At 51.3% G+C, this 20,905-nt stretch overlaps 2 protein-coding genes across 3 annotated transcripts in view; one reads left to right on the top strand and one right to left on the bottom strand.

The window, feature by feature from the left end:
- Positions 1-8,533, top strand: part of DNAH11 (dynein axonemal heavy chain 11) — a 323,685-nt gene extending 315,152 nt beyond the window's left edge. The window contains exons 79-82 of the mRNA XM_004604267.2: positions 225-340; positions 5,237-5,349; positions 6,063-6,203; positions 8,286-8,533. Coding sequence (XP_004604324.2) covers positions 225-340; positions 5,237-5,349; positions 6,063-6,203; positions 8,286-8,533 — 618 coding nt within the window. The remainder of the gene's footprint in view (positions 1-224; positions 341-5,236; positions 5,350-6,062; positions 6,204-8,285) is intronic.
- A 21-nt stretch (positions 8,534-8,554) lies between these two features.
- The window catches only part of CDCA7L (cell division cycle associated 7 like), a 35,298-nt gene continuing 22,947 nt past the window's right edge, over positions 8,555-20,905 (bottom strand). The window contains exons 3-10 of one of the 2 annotated variants that reach the window (XM_055120228.1): positions 16,664-16,798; positions 14,766-15,164; positions 13,267-13,338; positions 12,988-13,158; positions 12,191-12,316; positions 10,469-10,618; positions 9,660-9,796; positions 8,555-9,433 (exon numbers count right to left, since the gene is read on the bottom strand). In XM_055120228.1, the coding sequence (XP_054976203.1) occupies positions 9,403-9,433; positions 9,660-9,796; positions 10,469-10,618; positions 12,191-12,316; positions 12,988-13,158; positions 13,267-13,338; positions 14,766-15,164; positions 16,664-16,798 (1,221 nt within the window). In that variant the 3' untranslated portion in view covers positions 8,555-9,402. Of the gene's footprint in view, positions 9,434-9,659; positions 9,797-10,468; positions 10,619-12,190; positions 12,317-12,987; positions 13,159-13,266; positions 13,339-14,765; positions 15,165-16,663; positions 16,802-20,905 lie in introns of both variants that reach the window. The other variant, XM_055120219.1, reaches the window with a different exon arrangement.

Here is a 20,905-nt window from a genome sequence, read left to right as displayed (position 1 = left end):
ATTCAGAACTACTAGGTTATGTTTTTTACCAGGTACCTTGGTTTGGACCTCATTCTCCCTTGGTCTGTGAGCCCAAGGTCTGCAGGGGCAGAATTTCTGGTCTTGGGAAAGTGTAAACTACTCAAGAGTCCAGGACTTTGCAGAATGCTGAACATGTAAAGTTGTCAGCTAAAATGGACCCCAAGCAGGAAAGGGGAAACTGAGGCTTTCTCTTTCAACTCCAGGGGGAGCTGACCTTGTCCCCTGACCTGGAAGCCCAGCAGGCCTCACTGGGTTATGATGCAGTCCCGGACTCTTGGAGCAAACTGGCATATCCGTCCACATACGGCCTGGCACAGTGGTGAGTCCATCTGCCGGTTACCCCCTCGAGACTGACCTGCTGTGTTGAATTTGGCCTCCTGAGGGCCACAGAGTCAATGGTTTGTGATGGTGCTCAGGCCACAAGAGGGCAAACTGCCCCCAGTTCCACTGGAGATTTCCTTGGTGCAAAGGGCAGGGATGACTTAAAGTCAGAGTTAGAGCAAGATTCAGATTCAGCCCCTGTGTCTGTTCTAGTTCTTCCTCCAACTTCCTCCCACGAATTCCCTAAGCCTCCCTGAGCTAATCCTTCCACACAAGGTCCCACTAAGAACTCCAGATGACACAGTATCCCCTCCGCCCCACTCCCTGCACGCAGCCCCAGGTGTTTGCAGATGGAATGTGTGTCAACAGAAACGAAGACCAAGAGGTGATAAGTGCCTTCAGAAACAAGTCTTTTACTTGAATTTCAAAAAGCTGTTAATGCCATGAATATTCAAATTTGTATTTTATATTCCCAATTTAAAAAAATGATAAAGGAGCTGGAGATAGTACCAGGGTAAGGTGCTTGTCTTCCATCCAGCTGACCCAGGGTTCTATTCCCAGATCCCATTAGGATCCCTGAGTGATCCCTGAGCACAGAGCCAGGAGTATGCCCTGAGCACCACCTGGTGTGGCCCCAAAACAAAACAAAGTATTTAATGCCCAGATACAGTACAGGGGTAAGGTGCTTGACCTGGTTCAATCCCCAGCACCCTATAGGGGCCCCTGAGCACTGTCGGGAGTGATCCCTGTGCCCAGAGCCAGGACTGAGCCCTGAGCACTACTGGTTGTAGCTCCCAAACAAAAATGTGAACAGTGAAAAAGGGAATTTTATTTTGATAGTTTTTTCCTTTTTTGTGTGGTACCAGGGACTAAACCCAGGGCCTCACACATTATACATGCCAAGTTATCTGGCCCCTGTGTTTCAATTTTAGATCAACACTAACTTGAGACCTATTTCCACCATTTCATTTTTGCAACCCATTTGTCTTCCTTAACTGTTGGTTTGGTTCCCAGCCTATTTTCTTGAATTGTTCTTCAGCTTTATAATGAACAATAGCATTTTTATGGTCAACATCATTATTTTTTGCTTTAACAACTCAAAATATATTTTAATTCAGTTACGTTTTCGCATTGCATTCTGGGCTTGTTTGCTTTGCCCACCTCTACCTCTTTACTAGAAAAACACACAGCCGGGGATTTGGTGTCTGGCTGTAGCAGAGTGGCGGTATTCTCGTCCCCACACTGCCCATGTGCAGAACTCTAGAGCACCATGACTTTGCCTCAGCTCTCCAGTGTTCTGAGTCCACTGTCGTCGCTCACTGTCTGCATTTACTGTCGTGCACCTGTCCTGTGTCACACGTGGTCTGTTCTCTCCAGAAGTCCTAGAGGTTCTCCTCTTTACCTTACTTTACAGAGCTCTTTTTACTTAGGGGCACATTCCCTGGCACTATGTGCCATTGTAGATGTGAGCAGACCCTTTGATGCCACTGAGAAGTTCTTAATTCTCATTCTGTTACCTGTCTTCAGAGTAGTCCTCCACCTCAGTGCTCCCATTTTCCATCCGTCTCTCTCTGTAATTCCAAGTTAATTCTAAGTAATCTTCACTTTCTCTTCAGCTCCAATCTGCTAATTTCCCATCATGTTGTCCATACCCACTGGTGCTTGGGGCACCTGTGGCACCGGGGACCAAACTCAGGGGTCCCACACACAAAACCACCACTTACCTCTTTAACCCTCACCATGGACTTTCCCTGTTTTAGGTCGGGGGAGGGTTGGGTTTTGGGGTCATGGCTTAGGGCGATGCTCAGGGTTTACTCCTGGCTGTGCACTCAGGAATCACCCCCAGCAGGCTCAGGGACCATATGTGGTGCCAGGATTCAAATCTGGGTCAGCTGCGTTCAAAGCAAACCCCAACCTGCTGTACTATGCCTCCAGACCTCCCCAACTCATTTTTTAAAATTTCATTGTCCACGCTTTTCCAACTCACTGTTGTTTAAATGTGCCAGGTAGGGCATCCTCTGACCAAGTTTTATAACTGCGTTTGTTTGTTTGTTTGTTTTAGCTTTTTGAGTCACACCCAGCAGTGCACAGGGGTTACTCCTGGCTCTGCACCAGGAATTACTCCTGGCAGTGCTGGGGGACCATATTGGATGCTGGGAATCAAACCTGGGTTGGCCAAGTGCAAGCAAGGCAAACGCCCTACCCGCTGTGCTATCGCTCCAGCCCCTATAACTGTTTTTTTTTGAATACTTTTCTCTCATATAACCTGACACATAGGTGTGGTTTTTTTGGGGGGGCAGGGGTGTTGTTTTTGGGCCATGGTCAGAGCTTACTTATAGCTCTGTGCTCAGGGATAACTCCTGATGGTGCTTAAGGGACCATGTGTTAGGTGCCAGGGACCAAACCCAGGTTGGCTACATGCAAATGCCCTTCCCACTATACTCTCTCCAGCCCCCCTTACTAAGTCTTGTGCTCACATCCGTAAGTCTCCTTCGTTGCTTTATCAACCTTCCTATTTGCTGGATTTGTGGACAATTTTTGACGTCCTATGGACAACCTAAACTCTATGCAAGAGGTCAGTGGGGCAGGTCATAACTGGACTCTGTAGGGCATCTCTGTCATCTGTTCCAATACGGTACTGCAGACCTAGAAGCTGCAGTAACTTTCCTGCTTATGAAAGTCCTTCGTGAAAGGTTTCCTATCCTTCCTGTCCATCAAAGGACCCTAGAGGCAATTTCAAGATCTTGGTATTGACTGTCCTGTGTCAGACTTTCTTGTTGAACACATTATAGAAATTTTCTAGAATTATTTCATTTTTATGTCTCATTGTTTTTTTCTTTCACATTTCCCCTTTTTTTTTCCGCTTTCACGTGTAGAATTTAATTTTTCTGCTCTGCGCTCAGGGATCACTCCTGATGTCTCAGGAGATCAGGAGCTGGGGAGCTGGGATCAAACCTGGGTTGGCCATGTACGGGGCAAGTGCCTCACCCACTGTACTGTCTCTCCATCCCCCTCATTCTTTCTTTTCTTTCACCTCTAACCATACTCTCGTTACGTTTCACCATTTTTCTCTTTAAACACCATAGTTTACAAAGTTGTTCACGATGCCTATGTTACAGGCATGCAATATTCCAGCACCAACCCCCACCACCAGTGACCTTCCCTTCACCGTTGTCCCCATTTTCCCAACCCCCCTCACTCCCCAGGCCTGTCCACTCAGCAGGTACAAAATAATTCATTTTCTATTGTTTGTTACAACTAAATGGCTAATGGAATTATCAAAAAATACTTCAGCAAAAGAAAATTTGTGAAAATGGTTGTATCTCACCATGGGACATGAAGTCCTTGTCTGTTGCCATTCTTCTGTGTGAATGTTGTTATTGAGCGGAGTTAGAGTCTCTGTTACTTTCCCATCTAAGTTTTTGTTCTCCTACTGGGATGTCGGAATTGTAGAATTGTGTTGCTTACGGGGCAATGGTTATGAGATGGCTGCAGGGCTTCTTTATAACCACAGCCTTGTATTCAGGGCTTACTCCTAGCTGTGCTCAGTGACCCACAGGGTGCCAGATGTTAAACCCTGGTGGGACTCCTGCAAAATCAGTGCCATAACCTCTGTACCATCTCTCTCACCCCCACAATCTTTTTCATACGAGTGGGGCTTCGTTAAAACTACAAAAATCAAACACACATGCTTCTAGGGGCCGGAATGGTAGTACAGCAGGCAGGGCATTTGCCTTGCATACGGCTGACCCAGGTTTGATCCTGGCACCCCATATTGCTCCCCCCGCATACCCGCAAGCATACCGGGAGTGATCCCTGAGCATAGCTGAAGCCCTGAAGACCCGAAGCCCTGAGCAGAGCAAAATGTGGTGCCCCAACCCAAAACAAAACCAAAGCTTTTGTTTTCATAAAATGAAAATGCAAGCAGGTTGCAAAGTGCCGCCGCCTCCCGTAGCAGCACTGTGAGGTCCAAGTCTGCCCGTGCCAGTTTGTCCTCTTTGTCCTGTTCGCGTCACAGAGGGTCCTCGCTGCTCCTCTGCATTACCTCCTCTGCAAAACCACGTATGTTTTCCTCACAGCAGCCATCTCAAGGAATGTGGAAGTGCACAGGGCCACATTCCGAGTTCTCCGGACCTTCCCTTGGGTGAGGCAGGCTGGGGAGCTGGCGGCATTCCTTCCCCCTCAGCCAGCTACTCTGGGCTGTGCTCTCTGAAGCGCGGGTTCATCGGGACCCCTGCTCCCCCTCAGTGCCAGCACTCTGACTTCTGTGGCTTTCACGCTGGGGGGTGCAAGAGGGGCTGAGCTCCCCGTTTGCCCTTCCCTGCAGCCCTCCTTTGCAATTTGGGGCAGATTTCATTTTCCTTAGCCTCCCTGAGCCAGCTTCCGCCTAGGCCAACTGCAGGGCCAACTGTGACGCAAATTAGAGAGCCAGGGCAGAGGCTGGAGGATCTCAAGCGCAGGTGTGCGGTGGAGGGGGGCTTGTGGTTTCCCTTCAGGTAATGACTGCCCATGGGGCGCCTACGGACTGTCAGCATTGGACACTGTCCACTATTGGACAGCACAGTCTCTTCCCCCACTCACACACAGCCCTCCCATCCCCCACTTAGCAACACATATCCCAGGGAAGGAGGAAATAAAACCAGATGGAGATGGATTTTGTCCATCCCCCAGGGCTCCTAGTCCCTCACGGTATAATAGTTGTGGGACCTAAAAGCTCAACAGGAGAAAAATAAAACCTTCCCCCGCAAGTGGAGAACTTCTGCAAAACCAGCAGCTAACCCTTTCACTGGCTATCAGTGAGCTGACCCTCCACTGTCCCCCCACCTCATCATCCCGTGGGAAGCCGTCTGTTCCTGGAAAGCAAGCTCACAGCTTCCTGCCTTCTACTCCCCAGGTTCAATGACCTCCTGCTACGATGCCGTGAACTTGAGACTTGGACGCAAGACCTCGCACTCCCAGCTGTGGTCTGGCTTTCTGGGTTCTTCAACCCTCAGTCCTTCTTGACGGGTGAGTAGAAGGAGCTGGTACATGGGTCCCTGGAATAAACTTTCTCTGTCAAGGGCCACCAGTGGCGCATTCCGCAGCTGCACTCTGCCATGGTAGGGCAAAGTGAACCCCAAGACTGTGTGGTCCCAATCAGTGTCCCTGCTTTAGAACTGTTTTGGTGTTGCCACAGGAAGGTCTGTAGAGTCTGTAGTGTTACCTGTAGAGACCTGACTCTAGTGCAGCCACGTGCAAACTTGCCAAAGCAATAGTACAGTGGGCAGGACAGGTGCCTGGGTTGGCTTCCCAGCACCATATGTGGTACCCTGAGCACCGCCAGGAATAACTCCTGAGTGCAGAGCCCGGAGTGACCCCATGAGCATTACGGGGTATGGCTCAAAAACCAAACAAAAATAATGAACCAAAATGAGGTGGGGAAATGGTAGAGCAGAGTTAGGTACATGCCTGGCATGTGCCTGACCCAGTTCTAATTCCCAACCCCACATGGGTCCTCTGAGCATGGCTGAGTGTGGCTCTCAAAGCCGACAAGCACTGCTGGGATGGCCCTGTCACCCCCTGCACTCCAGCACCCGCTGGTCCTTACACTGCACCACTACATGAGATCTGCCAGCAGGACTCCCCCACCACTCACTGCTTACGGGCCCTGCGACTAACTTACGGGGCCACAGCAGGCCTTTAATTAAGAACCTGTGTCCAACTAACTCCATTCCTCAAAGCAATCATGCAGACCACGGCTCGAAAAAATGAGTGGCCACTGGATAAAATGTGCTTGACTGTCGACGTTACCAAGAAGACAAGGGAAGACTATGGCCACCCCCCGAGGGAAGGCGCGTATCTCCACGGGCTCCTCATGGAAGGTAAGAGTCCCCACCCCGGACCTCCTTGCTCAGGACCATGTTCGGCTTGGTAATGTCTATGTCCTCTGCCTAGGCCATTTCTTAGCATTAGCTGGTGATGTTACTCTCTTCCTGCTCTCTCCAAGTTTCAATGCAAGGCTGTGTGTTAGTACAAACCACATTTTAGGGCAGGCTGTCGTTTAAACATAGCAGCTGTAGGTGTGGATTTTTTTTATTACTGAATCATCGCAAGATAGTTACAAACTCATGAGCGTTCATGTTTGCATTTCAGTCATACAGTGATTATTTACATCCCTCCACCAATGTTCCCAGTATCCCTCCCACCACCCCACCCTGCCTCTGCGACAGGGCATTCCCTTTTGTTCTCTCTCCTTTTGGGTGTTGTACTTTGCAACAGAGGTATTGAGTGGCCATCATGTTCTGTCTATGGTCTACTCTCAGCACACAACTTTCAACCCGAGTGGGTCCTCCCAACATCCTCTACTTGGTGTTCCCTTCTCTATCTCAGCTGCCTTTTCCCCCAGCATGTGAGGCCAGTTTCCAAGCTGTGGGGCAGACATCCTGGTCCTTATCTCTACTACTCTTGGGTGTTAGTCTCCCATTCTGTTACTTTATATTCCACAGATGAATGCGATCTTTCTATGTCTGTCTCCCTCTTTCTGACTCATTTCACTTAACGTGATACTTTCCATGTTGATCTGCCTATATGCAAATTTCATGACTTCATCCTTTCTAACAGCTGCATAGTATTCCACTGTGTAGATGTACCAAAGTTTCTTTAACCAGTCATCTGTTTTTGGGCACTCCAGTTTTTTCCAGATTTTGGCTATTGTGAACAGTGCTGCAATGAACATAGAAATGCAGATGTCATTTCTACTATACCTTTTTGCCTCTCTGGGATATATTCCTAGGAGTGGTATTGCTGGGTCAAATGGGAGCTCTATTTCTAATTTTTTGAGAATCGTCCATATTGTTTTCCAAAAGGGCTGAACCAGTCGGCATTCCCACCAGCAGTGAAGGAGAGTCCCTTTCTCCCCACATCCGCGCCAACACCGGTTGCTTTTGTTCTTTTGGATGTGTGCCAGTCTCTGTGGTGTGAGATGATATCTCATTGTTGTTTTGATCTGCATCTCCCTGATTAATGATGTAGAGCATTTTCTCATGTGCCTTTTGTGAATTTAAAACTTACACTTAGCTCCTTTTTAATGGGGGCTAGAACACGGGACAACTGGCATCCTAAGCACCACACAAGGTATACCAAGCATTGTTTGGTGTGGCTCCAGCATTCAACCGCCAGCCTTGTTGACCAAGTATCACCAGGAGTGGCCTTTGACTCCGCCATCAAATTTTCCTTCTATACTTTATTACACAACTGCTACTTCAATCTAAGGGGCAGGAGTACCACACCCAGCAATGCTCAGGGTACCAAATGGGATACCAGGCACCAGCTGCATGTTAGTAGGTCCCACCTACTCCAGCCCCATTCTGAGCTTTTACTCTGAGATTTCCCTGAGCCATTGCAGATGCCACTGCACACATAACTCTAATGGGGAAAGTAGGTGGGGAGATCTGTGATCCTTTTCAGATGGGTCAGCCGGGGGCAAGCGTGCAAACTGCTATCCTAGTCGGCCAGGATACTCCTTGTCCACAGGCACTGTTCAGATGGTTGCAGGTTACCTACCGTGCAGGTGTTGTGAAACGAGTCCTGAATCAGGTGGTATGGATTCTTAAGTTTACCACGTTGGCGCAGGTGCATTACCACCGGCGACTTGCACTGGGATGGCCCGTGGGAAATGGTTACTGTCAACCCAAATTTCTTATTGCCCTTTAGTTTGGCACTATTAATGACACCATCAGATGGTGAGAAACACAAATTGCAGCTCCAGCATCAAGCTGTTTGCTGTGCTGGTCTCTGCTCTTTGTTAATACTTTTCAGAGATAAGAGTCTAAGCTTTAGCGACAGGCGCGGAGAGCTGTGCTGGACAGCTCGTAAGGAAGCCACTGACCAGAAGTGTGACAAAATAGGAACATTTATTGCCAGCAACAGTGAACTCAGTACCAATGCTGAACCCTCTGCTCCAGGTGCCCGGTGGGACGCGCAGGCGGGCACCATCGTGGAGGCCCGCCTCAAGGAGCTGACGGCCCCGATGCCCGTCATCTTCACCAGAGCCATCCCCGTGGACAGGCAGGAGACCAAGAACACCTACGAGTGCCCTGTGTACAGAACCAAGACCAGGGGACCCAACTACGTCTGGACCTTCAGGCTGAAGAGCAAAGAGAAGCCAGCCAGATGGGTGCTGGCAGGCGTGGCGCTGTTGCTGCAGGCCTGAGCCGGACACGCGAGGTCCTCTACACGCACCCTCTCACACGGATAATACACAGAGACCCCGGCTTATGGCACTAAAGTGGGCATAGTGTTTTTTCCCCCAAACATTAACCTTAAAGAAGGAGGATTGGGGGAAGGTGTAGAAAATCTATTTGGAATCTCCACGTAGATTTTCAGCTTTTCCCAGGACTCCTCACCCTGGAGGGGGCAGCAGCCCTGCCCAGGGAACTTTTCGAACAAACAAAGCAGCAGACAACTCCAGAACAAAGAGGCGGCACTCCGGGGGCCCCTCCAGGCTCCCAAACATCCACTTTTAGTTCAAGTTTTAGTAAAAATAAAAACTCTAAGCATGTTCAAGTTCTCTGGTTAATTGCACTTGGTTAACGCGCTTAGGGGGACATTCTTCAGGTGAAACTAGGTGACTGAGACTACGTGGTCCCTGGCTGGTCAGAGGAGAAATGAAAGGGGACAGAGGATCCCTCAGTAGAAACTGGGCCCAGATTCGCTGTGCGGGATATAAAAAAGATCAAGGCAACAAATATAATTAACCAGTGTTCAAAGGCAAGAGCTTGTTTTGTTTACACAATGCTTTCTCGGAAACCCACTTTACCTCCTATACATTGGAACTGTGCATTTTAATCATCTGCTTTTAACATTTCAATATTAAAACAGGTCTGTGTCTACAGGTCTGCAGAGAGACTCTGCGGTGCGGACTTCCTGAGAAATCTTTATAAGCATCTACATGCGTATCAACAGCTTCTAGAGAGTAGTAGTACTACAAAGGCTTCCTGGAGGGGGGCGGGAAAGAAACCTGCACGAAATCTCAGGCACAAACGGTATGGCGTGTTCTCTCCCTGCTGAAGTGGCCGGTCCTCAGTTGTCCTCTACCAGTTGCTTCTGTAAGCTGAGAAGAGATGAGACCAGTGACCAAGTGGCCCCAGGAAGGAATTCTAGCCAGAGGCTGAACTACCAGGACCTGGGGGCGTTGGGTCAGGGGTGACTCCAAGTGGGACATGGAGTCACCCAGGACATTCCTTCCAGTTGTCCTGCATGAGGGGCCCAGCACTCTAACCCTGGAGGAATTTCTTGACCGTGGGTGACCACCTCCAGGTTGGGCCTCTCAGACTTACCTCTCCAGATACTCTTTCACGTTATTATAACCGTAGAATTTGGCCAGGTGAATGAGGATCCCAGTGGCACAGCGGCCGTCGCGCCTCCGACAGTAGCTGCAGTTGCAAATGCCACGGCAAGGGGGACACATCCAGTCCTGGGGGAGGGGTAGGGAGGGGAGGGGAGGAAGGGGGCACGTTTCCAAGTGAGCCACAGGCTCAATTCCGGCTGGGGGCCCCATCAACCTTGAGAAAACCAGAGTTCCTGTCACCTTAAGCTGGATCAGCAAGTTGCCCCACCCCCGCCCTCTTTTGAGTAAGGCTAGAAAGACCTGTTATCCCCTCTGTGGAGGCAGTGGTGAGAGGAAGCTGGTCTCAGAACTGGTTCATGCTATTCAGAGAAGTTGGCCCTGGCTTTCGGCGCCTCCAGACCTTGAGTGAGAAACCCTAGGTATGGAATCTCACTCTGGCATGCTCTACTGTCACTTAACCTGAGCAGCCTCTTAGTCACCTCCACCTGTTCTAAGGCAGGTGACATTGCAGAGGTTGAGAGCAGAATGTCCAGGTTCAAGGTCACTGTTACCTCCTTACAGAGGGAGTCAGGGGCACCTGACAGACCTACTGTGTCAAGTTAAATGCCTCACACGCAAGAGGAGTGCCATTATACGGTGATGGTAACCCAGAGGCGCCTATCTGTGGACCAGGAGTGTGTGAAGCCGGAAAACAGCGCTTCTCCCCTGCTGGCCCTAGGAGGAGCCCCACTTTGGTAAGATGCAGGGTGGGGAGAGCGCTGCAGCCCCGGAGGAGCCGTAGTGACCCTGCATTCCTACCGGGTCCAGCAGCGCAGACCTCACGTCTTCCCCGTAGCGGTTCCGCAGGCACGGCCCACAGAACTGCCCGCGCACGCCACCGCAGCCCTGGTTCCGACACACCGTCTTGGTATCGATGGTTTTCTGACGGCACTGGTGGCAAGTGTTGCCCTGTGGAGGAAGAGGAGGCGGCGGATGGTCAAGTGCGGGCACCATGAGAGAGGCACGGCCCATTTCCCACGGCGGCCAAAGGCAACAAGCCCGGACCATGATGGGGCTCCAGCTTGGTGCCAGCAGGCTGCAGGCTTTCCATGCTGAAGTCTCTGGGTTTAAAAACCCTGGCTGGGGCTGGAGCAATAGCACAGCGAGTAGGGCATCTGCCTTGCACGCGGCCAACCCAGGTTCGAATCCCAGCATCCCATATGGTTCCCTGAGCACTGCCAGGAGTAATTCCTGAGTGCAGAGCCAGGAGTAACCCCTGTGCATCGTCAGGTGTGACCCAAAAAACAAAAGTAAAAACCCTGGCTTCAGTCTGAAATAGCTTGCTGCCACCAGAGACACAGGTGATGAGTCCCATCATTTATCTATAAAACGGTGCAGAATGACATAGGGCCGCCTTCTTTTTTTTTTAAATTTTATTTTTTTATTTTTTTAATTAGTGAATCACCATGAGGGTACAGTAAGAGATTTACACTTACTTACTGTAAATCATACTTGTGTTTCCCTCATACGATGTTCGAGCACCCATCCCTCCACCAGTGTCCTTTCTCCACCACCATCACGGCTTGAGAGGAGCCTCTAACCTAGTCTGACCCACCAAACACTCTGTCAAGCCTGCTCTTCTGTGGGTTACATATTGCTCAGCCCACCAATTTTTGTGTGTTGGGCCGCAGTCAGCAGTAATCAGGCATCATTCTTGGTGGACTCAATAGGATCATATGGGGCTCCAGAACCTGGACCTGGGGCAGCCGCATGCAAGGCAAGCGCCCTGCCCACTGTGCTATCTCTCTGGCCCCAAGCTCCCCCCCTTTTTTTTAACTATTATTTTTTAAGGGGGGGTACATCTGCCAGGGTTTGGAGGCTCTTCCCAGCTTGGTGCTCAGGATTCACTTTTGGCAGTGCTGGGGACTGAACCCAGGGCCTCTGGCATGCAAAGCAAGTGCCCTACCTGCTGTATTGTTTCCAGCCCTTAGGCAAATTTTTTTTTCTTTTTTTCTGTTTCATGGGCCACACCCGATGATGCTCAGGGCTTACTCCTGGTGGGCTAGGGGACCATGTGTGGTGCCGGGAATCAAACCCACGCCAGCTGCATGCAAGGCAAGCACCCTACCCGCTGTACTATTGCTCCCATGCCAAGCCCCCAATTTTTTTTTCTTTTCATGTCACACCCAGCAATGCACAGGGGTTATTCCTGGCTCTGCACCCAGGAATTACTTCTGGCAGTGCTGGGAGACCTTATGGGATGCTGGGAATCGAACCCGGGTCAGCCGCGTGCAAGGCAAACACCCTACCCGCTGTGCTATCACTCCAGCATGTCCAAAATTTTTAAAGCAAAAACTATATATTCTAAATGTGAGAATTATATAGAAACTGGGGCTATACCTGGCTATGCTCTTTCCTATCATACCCCTGGCACCTCCTCCATGCCCCAGGCAGGTACCACAAGCAGATTTCAAATACCCTTTATGTGGTCTGCCCCGTAAGAATCTGTATGCAGCAAATTACTTATCGCACAAAACTTACAAGGACTTTGTCATAGATCTTATCTCGGACAGTGATGGCCACATTTTCTAAATCCTCTTCTGTGATATCCTCCACGGGCCGAAATGAAGATATCCGGCAGCGCCGTCTGTACCCCTGGCATCTCCCCTGCAAGAGCCAATGCAGGAGTCCAGCTGAGCATCTCTGGACTAATCATTAGCACGACGCAGCCTGGACCCGCTGACCTCCGTCACTGATCCCCGTGTCCTCTTCGGAGGGGCTACTATTCCTGACTTAGGTCGACCCCTGGTGCGGTTCAGGGGATCGTTAAACAAGGCAAGCACCTGTCCTTCTGTCCGAGCTCCCACCTTCATCTCTCTGGAGCCCTTCGTTGGTGACTGGGCTCTGGCCATGAACTCTGAAGCCAGCCCACAAACTGCGGGAGGCTCAGACCAGCCACGGGCAGGGTTTGAGGTTTTTCTCTCCCGATAGAAAGGCCTTGCTTGAATCCGTTCTTGTTGCGTCAACGAGGGTGCCTCACTGTCCTCCCATATGCAGGACTACCAGGCGGACTGGCCCTGCGAACAGGCCTTCCCTGCTTCCGGGCGGGGGGGGGGGGGGGGTTGGGGTGCAAGCGAGATAAGGGAGGGGGTGCCCCAAAGAAAGGACGCTCCGGGCACCCTGCTGTGCCCAGCACCTGGGAACCCGGCAAAACCGCACTTCCCAGAGGCGGCAAAGCAGGGGCAGAATCCCCGGCTTTCACAACCTGGTGTCTGACCCTGACGCTCATTTGCTTTTGCGGCTGAGATAAAGAATAGCTGATGAGAGTCGGGACATACCCCACTGATGGTTTTCCTCCTCCTGAAACCGTAAAACTCCTCTGCGAACTTGGTGGCCGAGACCGTGAAGTTCTCCAGGGCAAACTTCTCGGGGGGCCGTGCGCTCCGCGTGGGGTTCATGCGCCGGGGAAGCTGTCCCTCGGAGAAGGCCCTCCGGGACGTCTTCCTCTTCTGAAAGGCAGAGACAGAGGGACACCCCTGGGTGCTTTCCGGAACCGACACCCGAAGGGCTGCTGCCACTGGGGACGGGCACCCGTCGCAGGGAGGCGCTCCACTTACTGTGGCCGAGGTCGGGGTGCGCACGGGGAAGAAATCTGGCATGGAGTTCAGTTCCGCCAGCAGTTGTGCGAGCTGAAGAGCACAAGGGGAGAGAGGTGAAGACAGCCAAGGGGGAGAGGATTAAAACAGCCAATAAAGCGCGCACAGCAGCTCTGCCCTCCTAAGAAAGCCCGCTGCAACAGTTACTAACGGCTTTGCACATAAAGCTCTTTATCTCCACGGGAAAGAAACTGACTTCATCATTGCCGGCGGGTTCTCAGACCACCACTGGGAGGCAAAAAGAAAAAGAAACCGTTCCGTAACTAGGCCCAAACATGTTGTAGGATAAAAAACACATTAAAAAAAAACCATAAATATTTCGATTCTGCTTTGGGGCAGGGGTTAAGGTTTGCGATGGAAACGTTCAAAATACGGTGGTGGGAAGGTGTAATGGTGGTGGGATTGGTGTTTGAATATTAAATGGAACCAAATAGTGTGAACTACTTTATAAAATAAATTTTAAAAAATTTATTTATTAAAAAAAACAACACTCAACAAAGGCCAGAGTGATAGCACAGTGGGTAGGGCACTTGCCTTGCATACGGCCAAACCGGATTCAATCCCTGGCACCCTATAGGGTCCCCAAGCACCACCAGAAGTGACCCGTCACAGAGCTAGGAGTAGGCTGGGTGTGGCACAGAAACAAACAAAATCAAACAATTCCCAAACCAGCAGGTTTGATGTTTTCTTACGTCATGTAAATTTGACATACAACACTGAATATGCAGTATCCTTTCATTATACTTTTGCGTAAGAAGGGGAAGAAAGAAAACATTGAAAAAAAAAACACCCAAATGATAAAAATAAATGAGTGGAAGATTTTTTTTCACCGTGCATGCTGTTAGAAATTAGAAGCAAACACATTACTAAAAGATCAGAGACAAAAATTTCATTTTGTTCTATGTATTAATCTGATAAAGAGACAGTTTTGCAGGATTTGAAAATTCTGCAGGTTGGGGCCAGAGAGATAGTACAGTGAGTAAGGCATCTATCTGCCTTGCACCCAACTGACCAAGGTTCAATCCCCAGCATCCCTTATGGTCCCCCGCCCCCAGCCCTTGCCCCAGCACTACCAAGAATAACCCCTGCACAGTGGCAGGTGTGACACAAAAAGCCAAGAATGAAAATAAAACACTTTAAGAAAAAACAAAACATCTGCAGGTTGTTCTCACTTCCTGGGTGCCCTTCACACCTTCAGCCAGTGCCTGAGCATCATACAGTCATCTCAGAGCACGTGTGCCAGGTCCAGAGCCACCTAGAGTCGAGGTGGGCTGAGGGAGCCCCCGTCGAGCGAAGCTGCCCTCTGCCAGACCCACTCTGAGGCCCCACGGAGCTCAGCGGTCTCCGGCGGACAGTCCAGGGGGCTGAGCATGACCCCAGGGCTCCCTCTGTTCCTCCGGCCGCTCAGGCCCTCGGTGCTGGGGCTTGCAGGAGAGAGCGAGGACGCGCAGGCGCCTTACCATGGCCTTGTTCTCCTTGATGTTCGTGCTCCTCCTCAGCAGAGCATCCGAGCTCTCCTGGGCCCCATCTCGGGACTCGTCCTCGGACTCGGAGGCGGACTCGTCCCCCTGCTTCCCCTGCCGGCAGCTTCTCTTCCTCCCGAGCACTGCGTTTTTATCATCCTGGAAGCAGGAACTGGGAAACGTGGACGCAGAAGAATTGTCCTTGTCTGTTTTTTTCGCGGCTTTCTTGGTGGGGAAGGGAAAGGCCACTCGAAGCCCCACACTGCTGCTTCTCCGTCTCCCTCGTCTGGGGGTGGCCGCCTCCTCCTCCTCCTCCACTGCCTCCTCTTCCTCCTCCGCCGCCTCCTCCTCGCTCGCCAAGGGGGCCTTCTCCTCACTCCCGCCGCACTCCGGAAGCTGATGAAACAAGCACAGACTCTCGTCAGCGCTGGCGCAGGTGCTCTGCCCACAGGAGCTCGGAGTTCAGCCCTGCGAGGCTGCAGGACTCCCCAGGCCACCGGGTCACCCTCACTGCTGGGAGACCCCCAAGGTCTGGTCCTACCCCGTGACTAGAAAGGGTGATGGCCCCAGTCCTTCCGGGGCGTGCAGAGGGCAGTGAGATGGACGGGGCCAGAGTCTCACAGGCCTTTCATGTTTGATTAGTTTTTCACTAGCAGCCACACCTCGAGGTGCCGGGCAGCAGACTCAGGGCTGCCGGGCACATGTGTTACCACAGAGCCATGGCCACTCCCCCCACCCCCACCCCCCACCCCAGATTCGGGATTCCAAGGTGAACCATGCTGGTTTCAGAGCTGTAATGGAAACGTCAGAGTTCACATCCCACATTCACAGACTCTGAGCACAGGGACTCTGGTAATTCACTTTCCCGACGCTACAAACAGCAGTTTCCCGACTAACCAGCTGATGCAGAGCTAGAGAAGAGACGCCAGCGGCACGTGGAAGGGTCCGAGGGCAGAAAACGGGGCCTTCCACAGGGATGGATGCTCAGGGCCACGGGAGAAACTGCCACCAGAGAGGGGAACTGGGCCTCTGTGCTGCTACTCATGTGGAAAATTCTCATCGAGCCAGACCATCAAACCCCCAGGGAAAAATGGAGGACAGAGAATCTGCCAGGGATATTCACACTCCCAAGGGTGCCAAGTTCAACATCCTTCAAGGCTTCAATGCTAGAGGTACGTTGATCTTGGAAGATAAATGAATGCTATTTTTCAGTACCTCCTGCACCCAAATCCACATACAGTCCTATGGTCCTCCTAAGCACTCAGTCAGGTATGCGACCCCCACCCCAGCCCCTCAAAAAAAGTGCAGAGAAAACTCTTTTGTCTGTGCTATTGCCAATTGGGGGTGTGGGGGCACACACAATTGTGCTCTGGGGTTACTCGTCACTCTGTGCTTAGGGATCACTCCTGAAGGGCCCAGGGGACCATATGGGATGCTGGGGATTGCACCCAGGTCAGCCACATGCAAGGCAAGTGCCCTACCCACTGCACTATCTCAACAGCCCTACAGGTAAATTTTTGCCACCTTAACTCCAAAACTGAAGATGATCATAACCCAAGGAAGGACCTGAAGGAACCGTCTCCTCCGAGACAGATTCTCCTCTCTTCAGGAGGGTCAACAGAGTCGGCGGGAATCAACTCTCAGAACAGCGAGGGCAGCCTGAGCTTGTGCCCGGGCTCCGGGCAGCCGGGACGGACAGCTGGACTGTGACCCGTGGGAGTCACGACTAGCACTGCAGCAAGTCCTTGGTTTTGGTAAGCAGCTGATGGGATGCGTGTGTAAGAAAAATGCAACACCTTTTTGTGGGTGAGGTGGCTTCTCGAAGGGAAAAATAAAACCACTAAATGGGACTGAAAATATCACAGCCCACAGCCCATCGTACTGACAGTCCTCACCATTGCTTCTGGGTTACTCGTCACATTCAGCTCACTCTGGGTAAACCCTTCAAAATCTTCCATCTCCGAGTCCGTGTCTTCGATAAAAATCCTTCTCAGCTCTTCAGTAAAGTATTTGGAACGAAAACGCACATCCTGCTAAAAATTAAAAAAAAAACAAAAACAAAAGAGCCAGGGAGAAATACAGCAGGTAAGGTGCCTTTCTGTTTTTTTTTTCCCTCTAACATTTCTGTTTTAATATTCACAGTCACTGCAAAACAAAATCACTAAAAAAGTTCAATATTTGCCATAATCAAAATATCAATGAACATTCTTACAAATTATCTATCAAGCTATTTTATATATTGACAAACATATAACTATAAACATGTAAGTATAAATACATGCAAAGCCCTATTTTAATAACTGTAGCACTGTAGCACTTGTCGTCCCGTTGTTCATAGATTTTCTCGAGCAGGCACCAGTAACATCTCCATTGTGAGACTTGTCATTACTGTTTTTGGCATATTCAATACACCACAGGTAGCTTGCCAGGCTCTGCCGTGCAGGTGAGATAGATACTCTCTCGTGCAAGGCAAACGCCCTACCCGCTGTGCTATCACTCCAGCCCAATAATTATTATTAAACAAACTTTTAAAATTCAACACTATTTATGCCAATTAATGTATATCTATGGCATATTTTCATTTTTTTATCCCAACTTTCATTTTATTTTTTTCCCCTTTTGAAAAAAACTTTTTATTGAGTCACCGTGAGCTACAGTTATAAGCTTTCGTGTTTGAGTTTCAATTATACAATGATCAAAAACCCATCCTTCCACCTGTGTACAATTTTCATCACCAATGTCCCCAGTATGCCCCATCCCCATCCCACTCCTCCCACTGCCTCTATGGCAATTTCCCTCTTACTCTCTCATGCTCATTATGGTCTGCAATACAGATACCGAGATGCCATCACGTTTGGTCCTTTATCTACTTTCAGCACCGAGCTCCTATCCCAAGCGATCCCTCCAACCATCACTGACTTAGTGATCCCTTCTCTATCCCAGCTGCCTTCTCCCCCAGCTTGTAAGGCAGGCTTCCAACCATGGAGCCATCTTCCTGGCCCTTGTCTCTACTGTCCTTGGGTGTCAATCTCATAATATGTTATTTCATATGCCACAAACGAGTGCAGTCATTCTATCCCGGCTGCCTTCTCCCCAGCTCATAAGGCAGGCTTCCAACCATGGAAGGGTGCCTTTCTTACACCTGGCAACTGGGGTCTGGTCCCCAGCATCCCGTATGGTCATCCCCAGGCCCGACGACAAGTAACCCCTGAGCTCAGAGCCAGAAATAATCCCTAAGCACCACCAGGGCCAAAATAAATAATATAAAAAAATAAAATAAAAGCACGTATGACCGAGATGGGCACAGAGGGCAGTGGGAGGAGCTCAGTTACTGCTCACACCTGAGCCGGGCTTAGCTAACACAATGCAGCGTCCGCATCAGCCTGGGTGCAGTTTCGGGATGGAAAGGAGGGGGGGGATGAAAATATTCATAAAGGCCATAATGGTGAGGGGCTGCCTAGTATCTAATGGCAAAGTATCTTGCTAGCCAGGAAGCAGGGACTTACCTGGCATTTAAAAATGGGTGTAAATGGGAGATGTCCAATCATGTGTTGGCAGGGCACAACCATAAACGTGTTATGTGCATGAAATCACAACCAACCACACACATACACATGCACGCAAAACCATGTGTGCATGCATCTGCACACAAGCACCACCCCCACCTCAAAATGCCTATCGCCCCGGATCAGCTTCATCCATGGGTGCTAAATGCGGATGGAATTCCACTTCTGCTAGGGTTGGCCACGGGGAATACCTGCTCTCGCCCACCTGTTCTCGCCCATAAATGCGCCCCCTGCAGGCCGTGCCCAGGCCCAGCCCCTGCCTGCGCTGCTCACACAACAACAGCGCTGCAGAAGGCTGCCGGCTCCCGGGACTCCTGACCCCAGGTGCTCCCCAACTCGAACAGGGGAGCTTACACAGCCACCAGACGGCGAGCGAAAGGACAGAGTGGACATGAGGAACTCGCAAAGGCATTTCCCACCGAGGACTTTTGCTCAAGTTGCTAGAAAGGCGGGCAGGTGCTCTAACTGGCGCGCCAGCGAGAACAGACAGGCCTGAGAAGGCACCAGCACCTGGACCCACCAGCCAGCCAGCCAGCCGCCTCCAGGCTGATGGCCAGGACTCACTCCACACCCCAGCCTCCCTCCCACCCCCGATACAGTGGTGACCCCATGTCACATCCCATTTGCTTGAAAAATCTTTCTCTCCCTCCCCTCCCTGCCTTCCCTTGACTTTAATTATATACTTCTTCGCGCCCAAATAATCTCTGCAGAAAAATAGATATAATAGACAAGTGGAAAAAGTGGGGGGGGAGGGAGAGGGATAGAGAAGGAAACGCCAGCATGCCTTCAACTCGCTTTTCTTTTTTTAAAGAAACTTAAAAATGTCTCCCATGAATTATTATGGGTAATTGGAGTAAACTGAGCTCAGAACTAAATTACTTTGTTCCTTTGTTGCTAGCTGCGGTGCAGCTGCTTGTAAAAAGTATATAATAAGCAGACGCAAAAGAGGGGGTTCTCTAAAGCGAAGCTCAAACTGTGTCTGGGGGACACCCAGCTCGGCACTGCCAGGTGTGCAAATCTGGACGCCTGGCCGGCTGCTGGGGCAGACCCTGAGTGTGTGGGGCGGGGGTGAAGGGGTGAAGAAGACGTTGGGCAAAAGTTATCATGAAGGAAAAATGGACCCCCCTAGCCCCCCCCAAAAAAAAGAGAGAGAAAAAAATCAACCCCCAAGCTGGCCCAGAGGTGGTGTTTGGGCAAGGTGAGCACGGCGTCCGTTTCATCCCCCCAGCCCAGGGAGAGAGCGCTCGGCCGCCCAGCAGCACCTCCAGACCCGCAGGGCTTCTGGCTCCTTCTACCCCTTGCGCTGGCCTCCAAGGGCAGAGAATCAGGAGCGCTGGCGTCTGGGTCAGATGACGATCAGCGTCGTCCTTGACAGAGGGTGTGCCTCACGTGTCCTACATCCACAGGGCGTGAACTGGACGGACCCACGCCACAGTCTGGTGCCTCTGTAACTGTCCACACAGCGCTCTTTGCTCAACCGGAGTCTGTGACCCCTGAAAAATTAACCCCAGGGGCCAGAGCAACTAGGCCTGCCTTGCACATGCCCGACCCAAGTCAGCCAACCCAGGCCCACCCAACTGCCCGCTAGGTCCAAGAGTCCTGCCAGGAGTGAACCCGGGGCTCTGAGGTAGGAGTCGACCCTGAGCATCACCGGGGTGTGGCCCTACGCAACAAAACAAATAGAGAAACAGAAATATCAACCGGGTGGGTGGGGGTGGGGTGGGGTGGGTTCTGGTCTGGGTCACCTGCCTCAGGGAAGCAAATGCATAGGAAGCAAAGAACAGATAGAAGAGGAGCTCAGAATGTGGTTTGTGTTTTCCCCTTTGAGGCTCCTCTGACGGGAGGGAGGAAGGGAGGACTAAGCGTGGCAGCCACGCGCCCTTCATACCCACCCAGCCGCACTTCTACACTGCAAACAGACTGCACTTGGAGAGCTGGAGGGAACCGTGAAGGTAAGTGGGGCCCAGCCCAGGACACGGAGGGCACCAAACCCCCCAGGAGTCCTGACTTAAGGGGAGAAACAGGGTGGGTCCACAAGGAATGGGCCACCGGAAGGGTCAGCAGCGACACAAATGCCATGGGCCAGACAGTGCCCAGAGAGAAAGGAAATCGAGTGAGGCTCCCCGGGAAATCTGGATCTCAGCAGCAGGGCAGAGCACTGTGCGAGGAGGGGTCAGTGCAGCGGGGACAGTACTGCAGGGGACGGGAGGACAGAGACTCCAGGACTGGACTCGGGCCCTGTGTCTCGGCCTGGTGGTGAAGGCCTGGACAAGCCATTCCACAGGGCAGCACCTCCAGGTTCCCACAGAGGCAGGTGCAGCAGTGGCAGGGGGTGTGACACTGCTTCGATCTGTCACATGTCCTCGTGCCACCCCAGAGCACTGCAGAACAGAGCCAGGTCTCGCCCTGGGGACCCCCAGCAGGGCCAATCAGTGCCTCATCCTGGGGATGGAGCACTGAACCCTGAGCCAGGAGTGGCCCCCCGGAAGGGAGGAAGGAAGGGGAAAGTCATTGCAAATGTTCCAAGGTCAGATTCGGAGAGTCAGGGGTCACGGGGTGGATGCAGTTGCC

Source organism: Sorex araneus, chromosome 1, assembly GCF_027595985.1.
Source record: "Sorex araneus isolate mSorAra2 chromosome 1, mSorAra2.pri, whole genome shotgun sequence".
In the NCBI taxonomy this organism is placed as follows: Eukaryota; Metazoa; Chordata; class Mammalia; order Eulipotyphla; family Soricidae; genus Sorex; species Sorex araneus.
The sequence above is the reverse complement of the archived record's forward strand: the minus strand, read 5'-3'. Positions and strand labels throughout refer to the sequence as shown.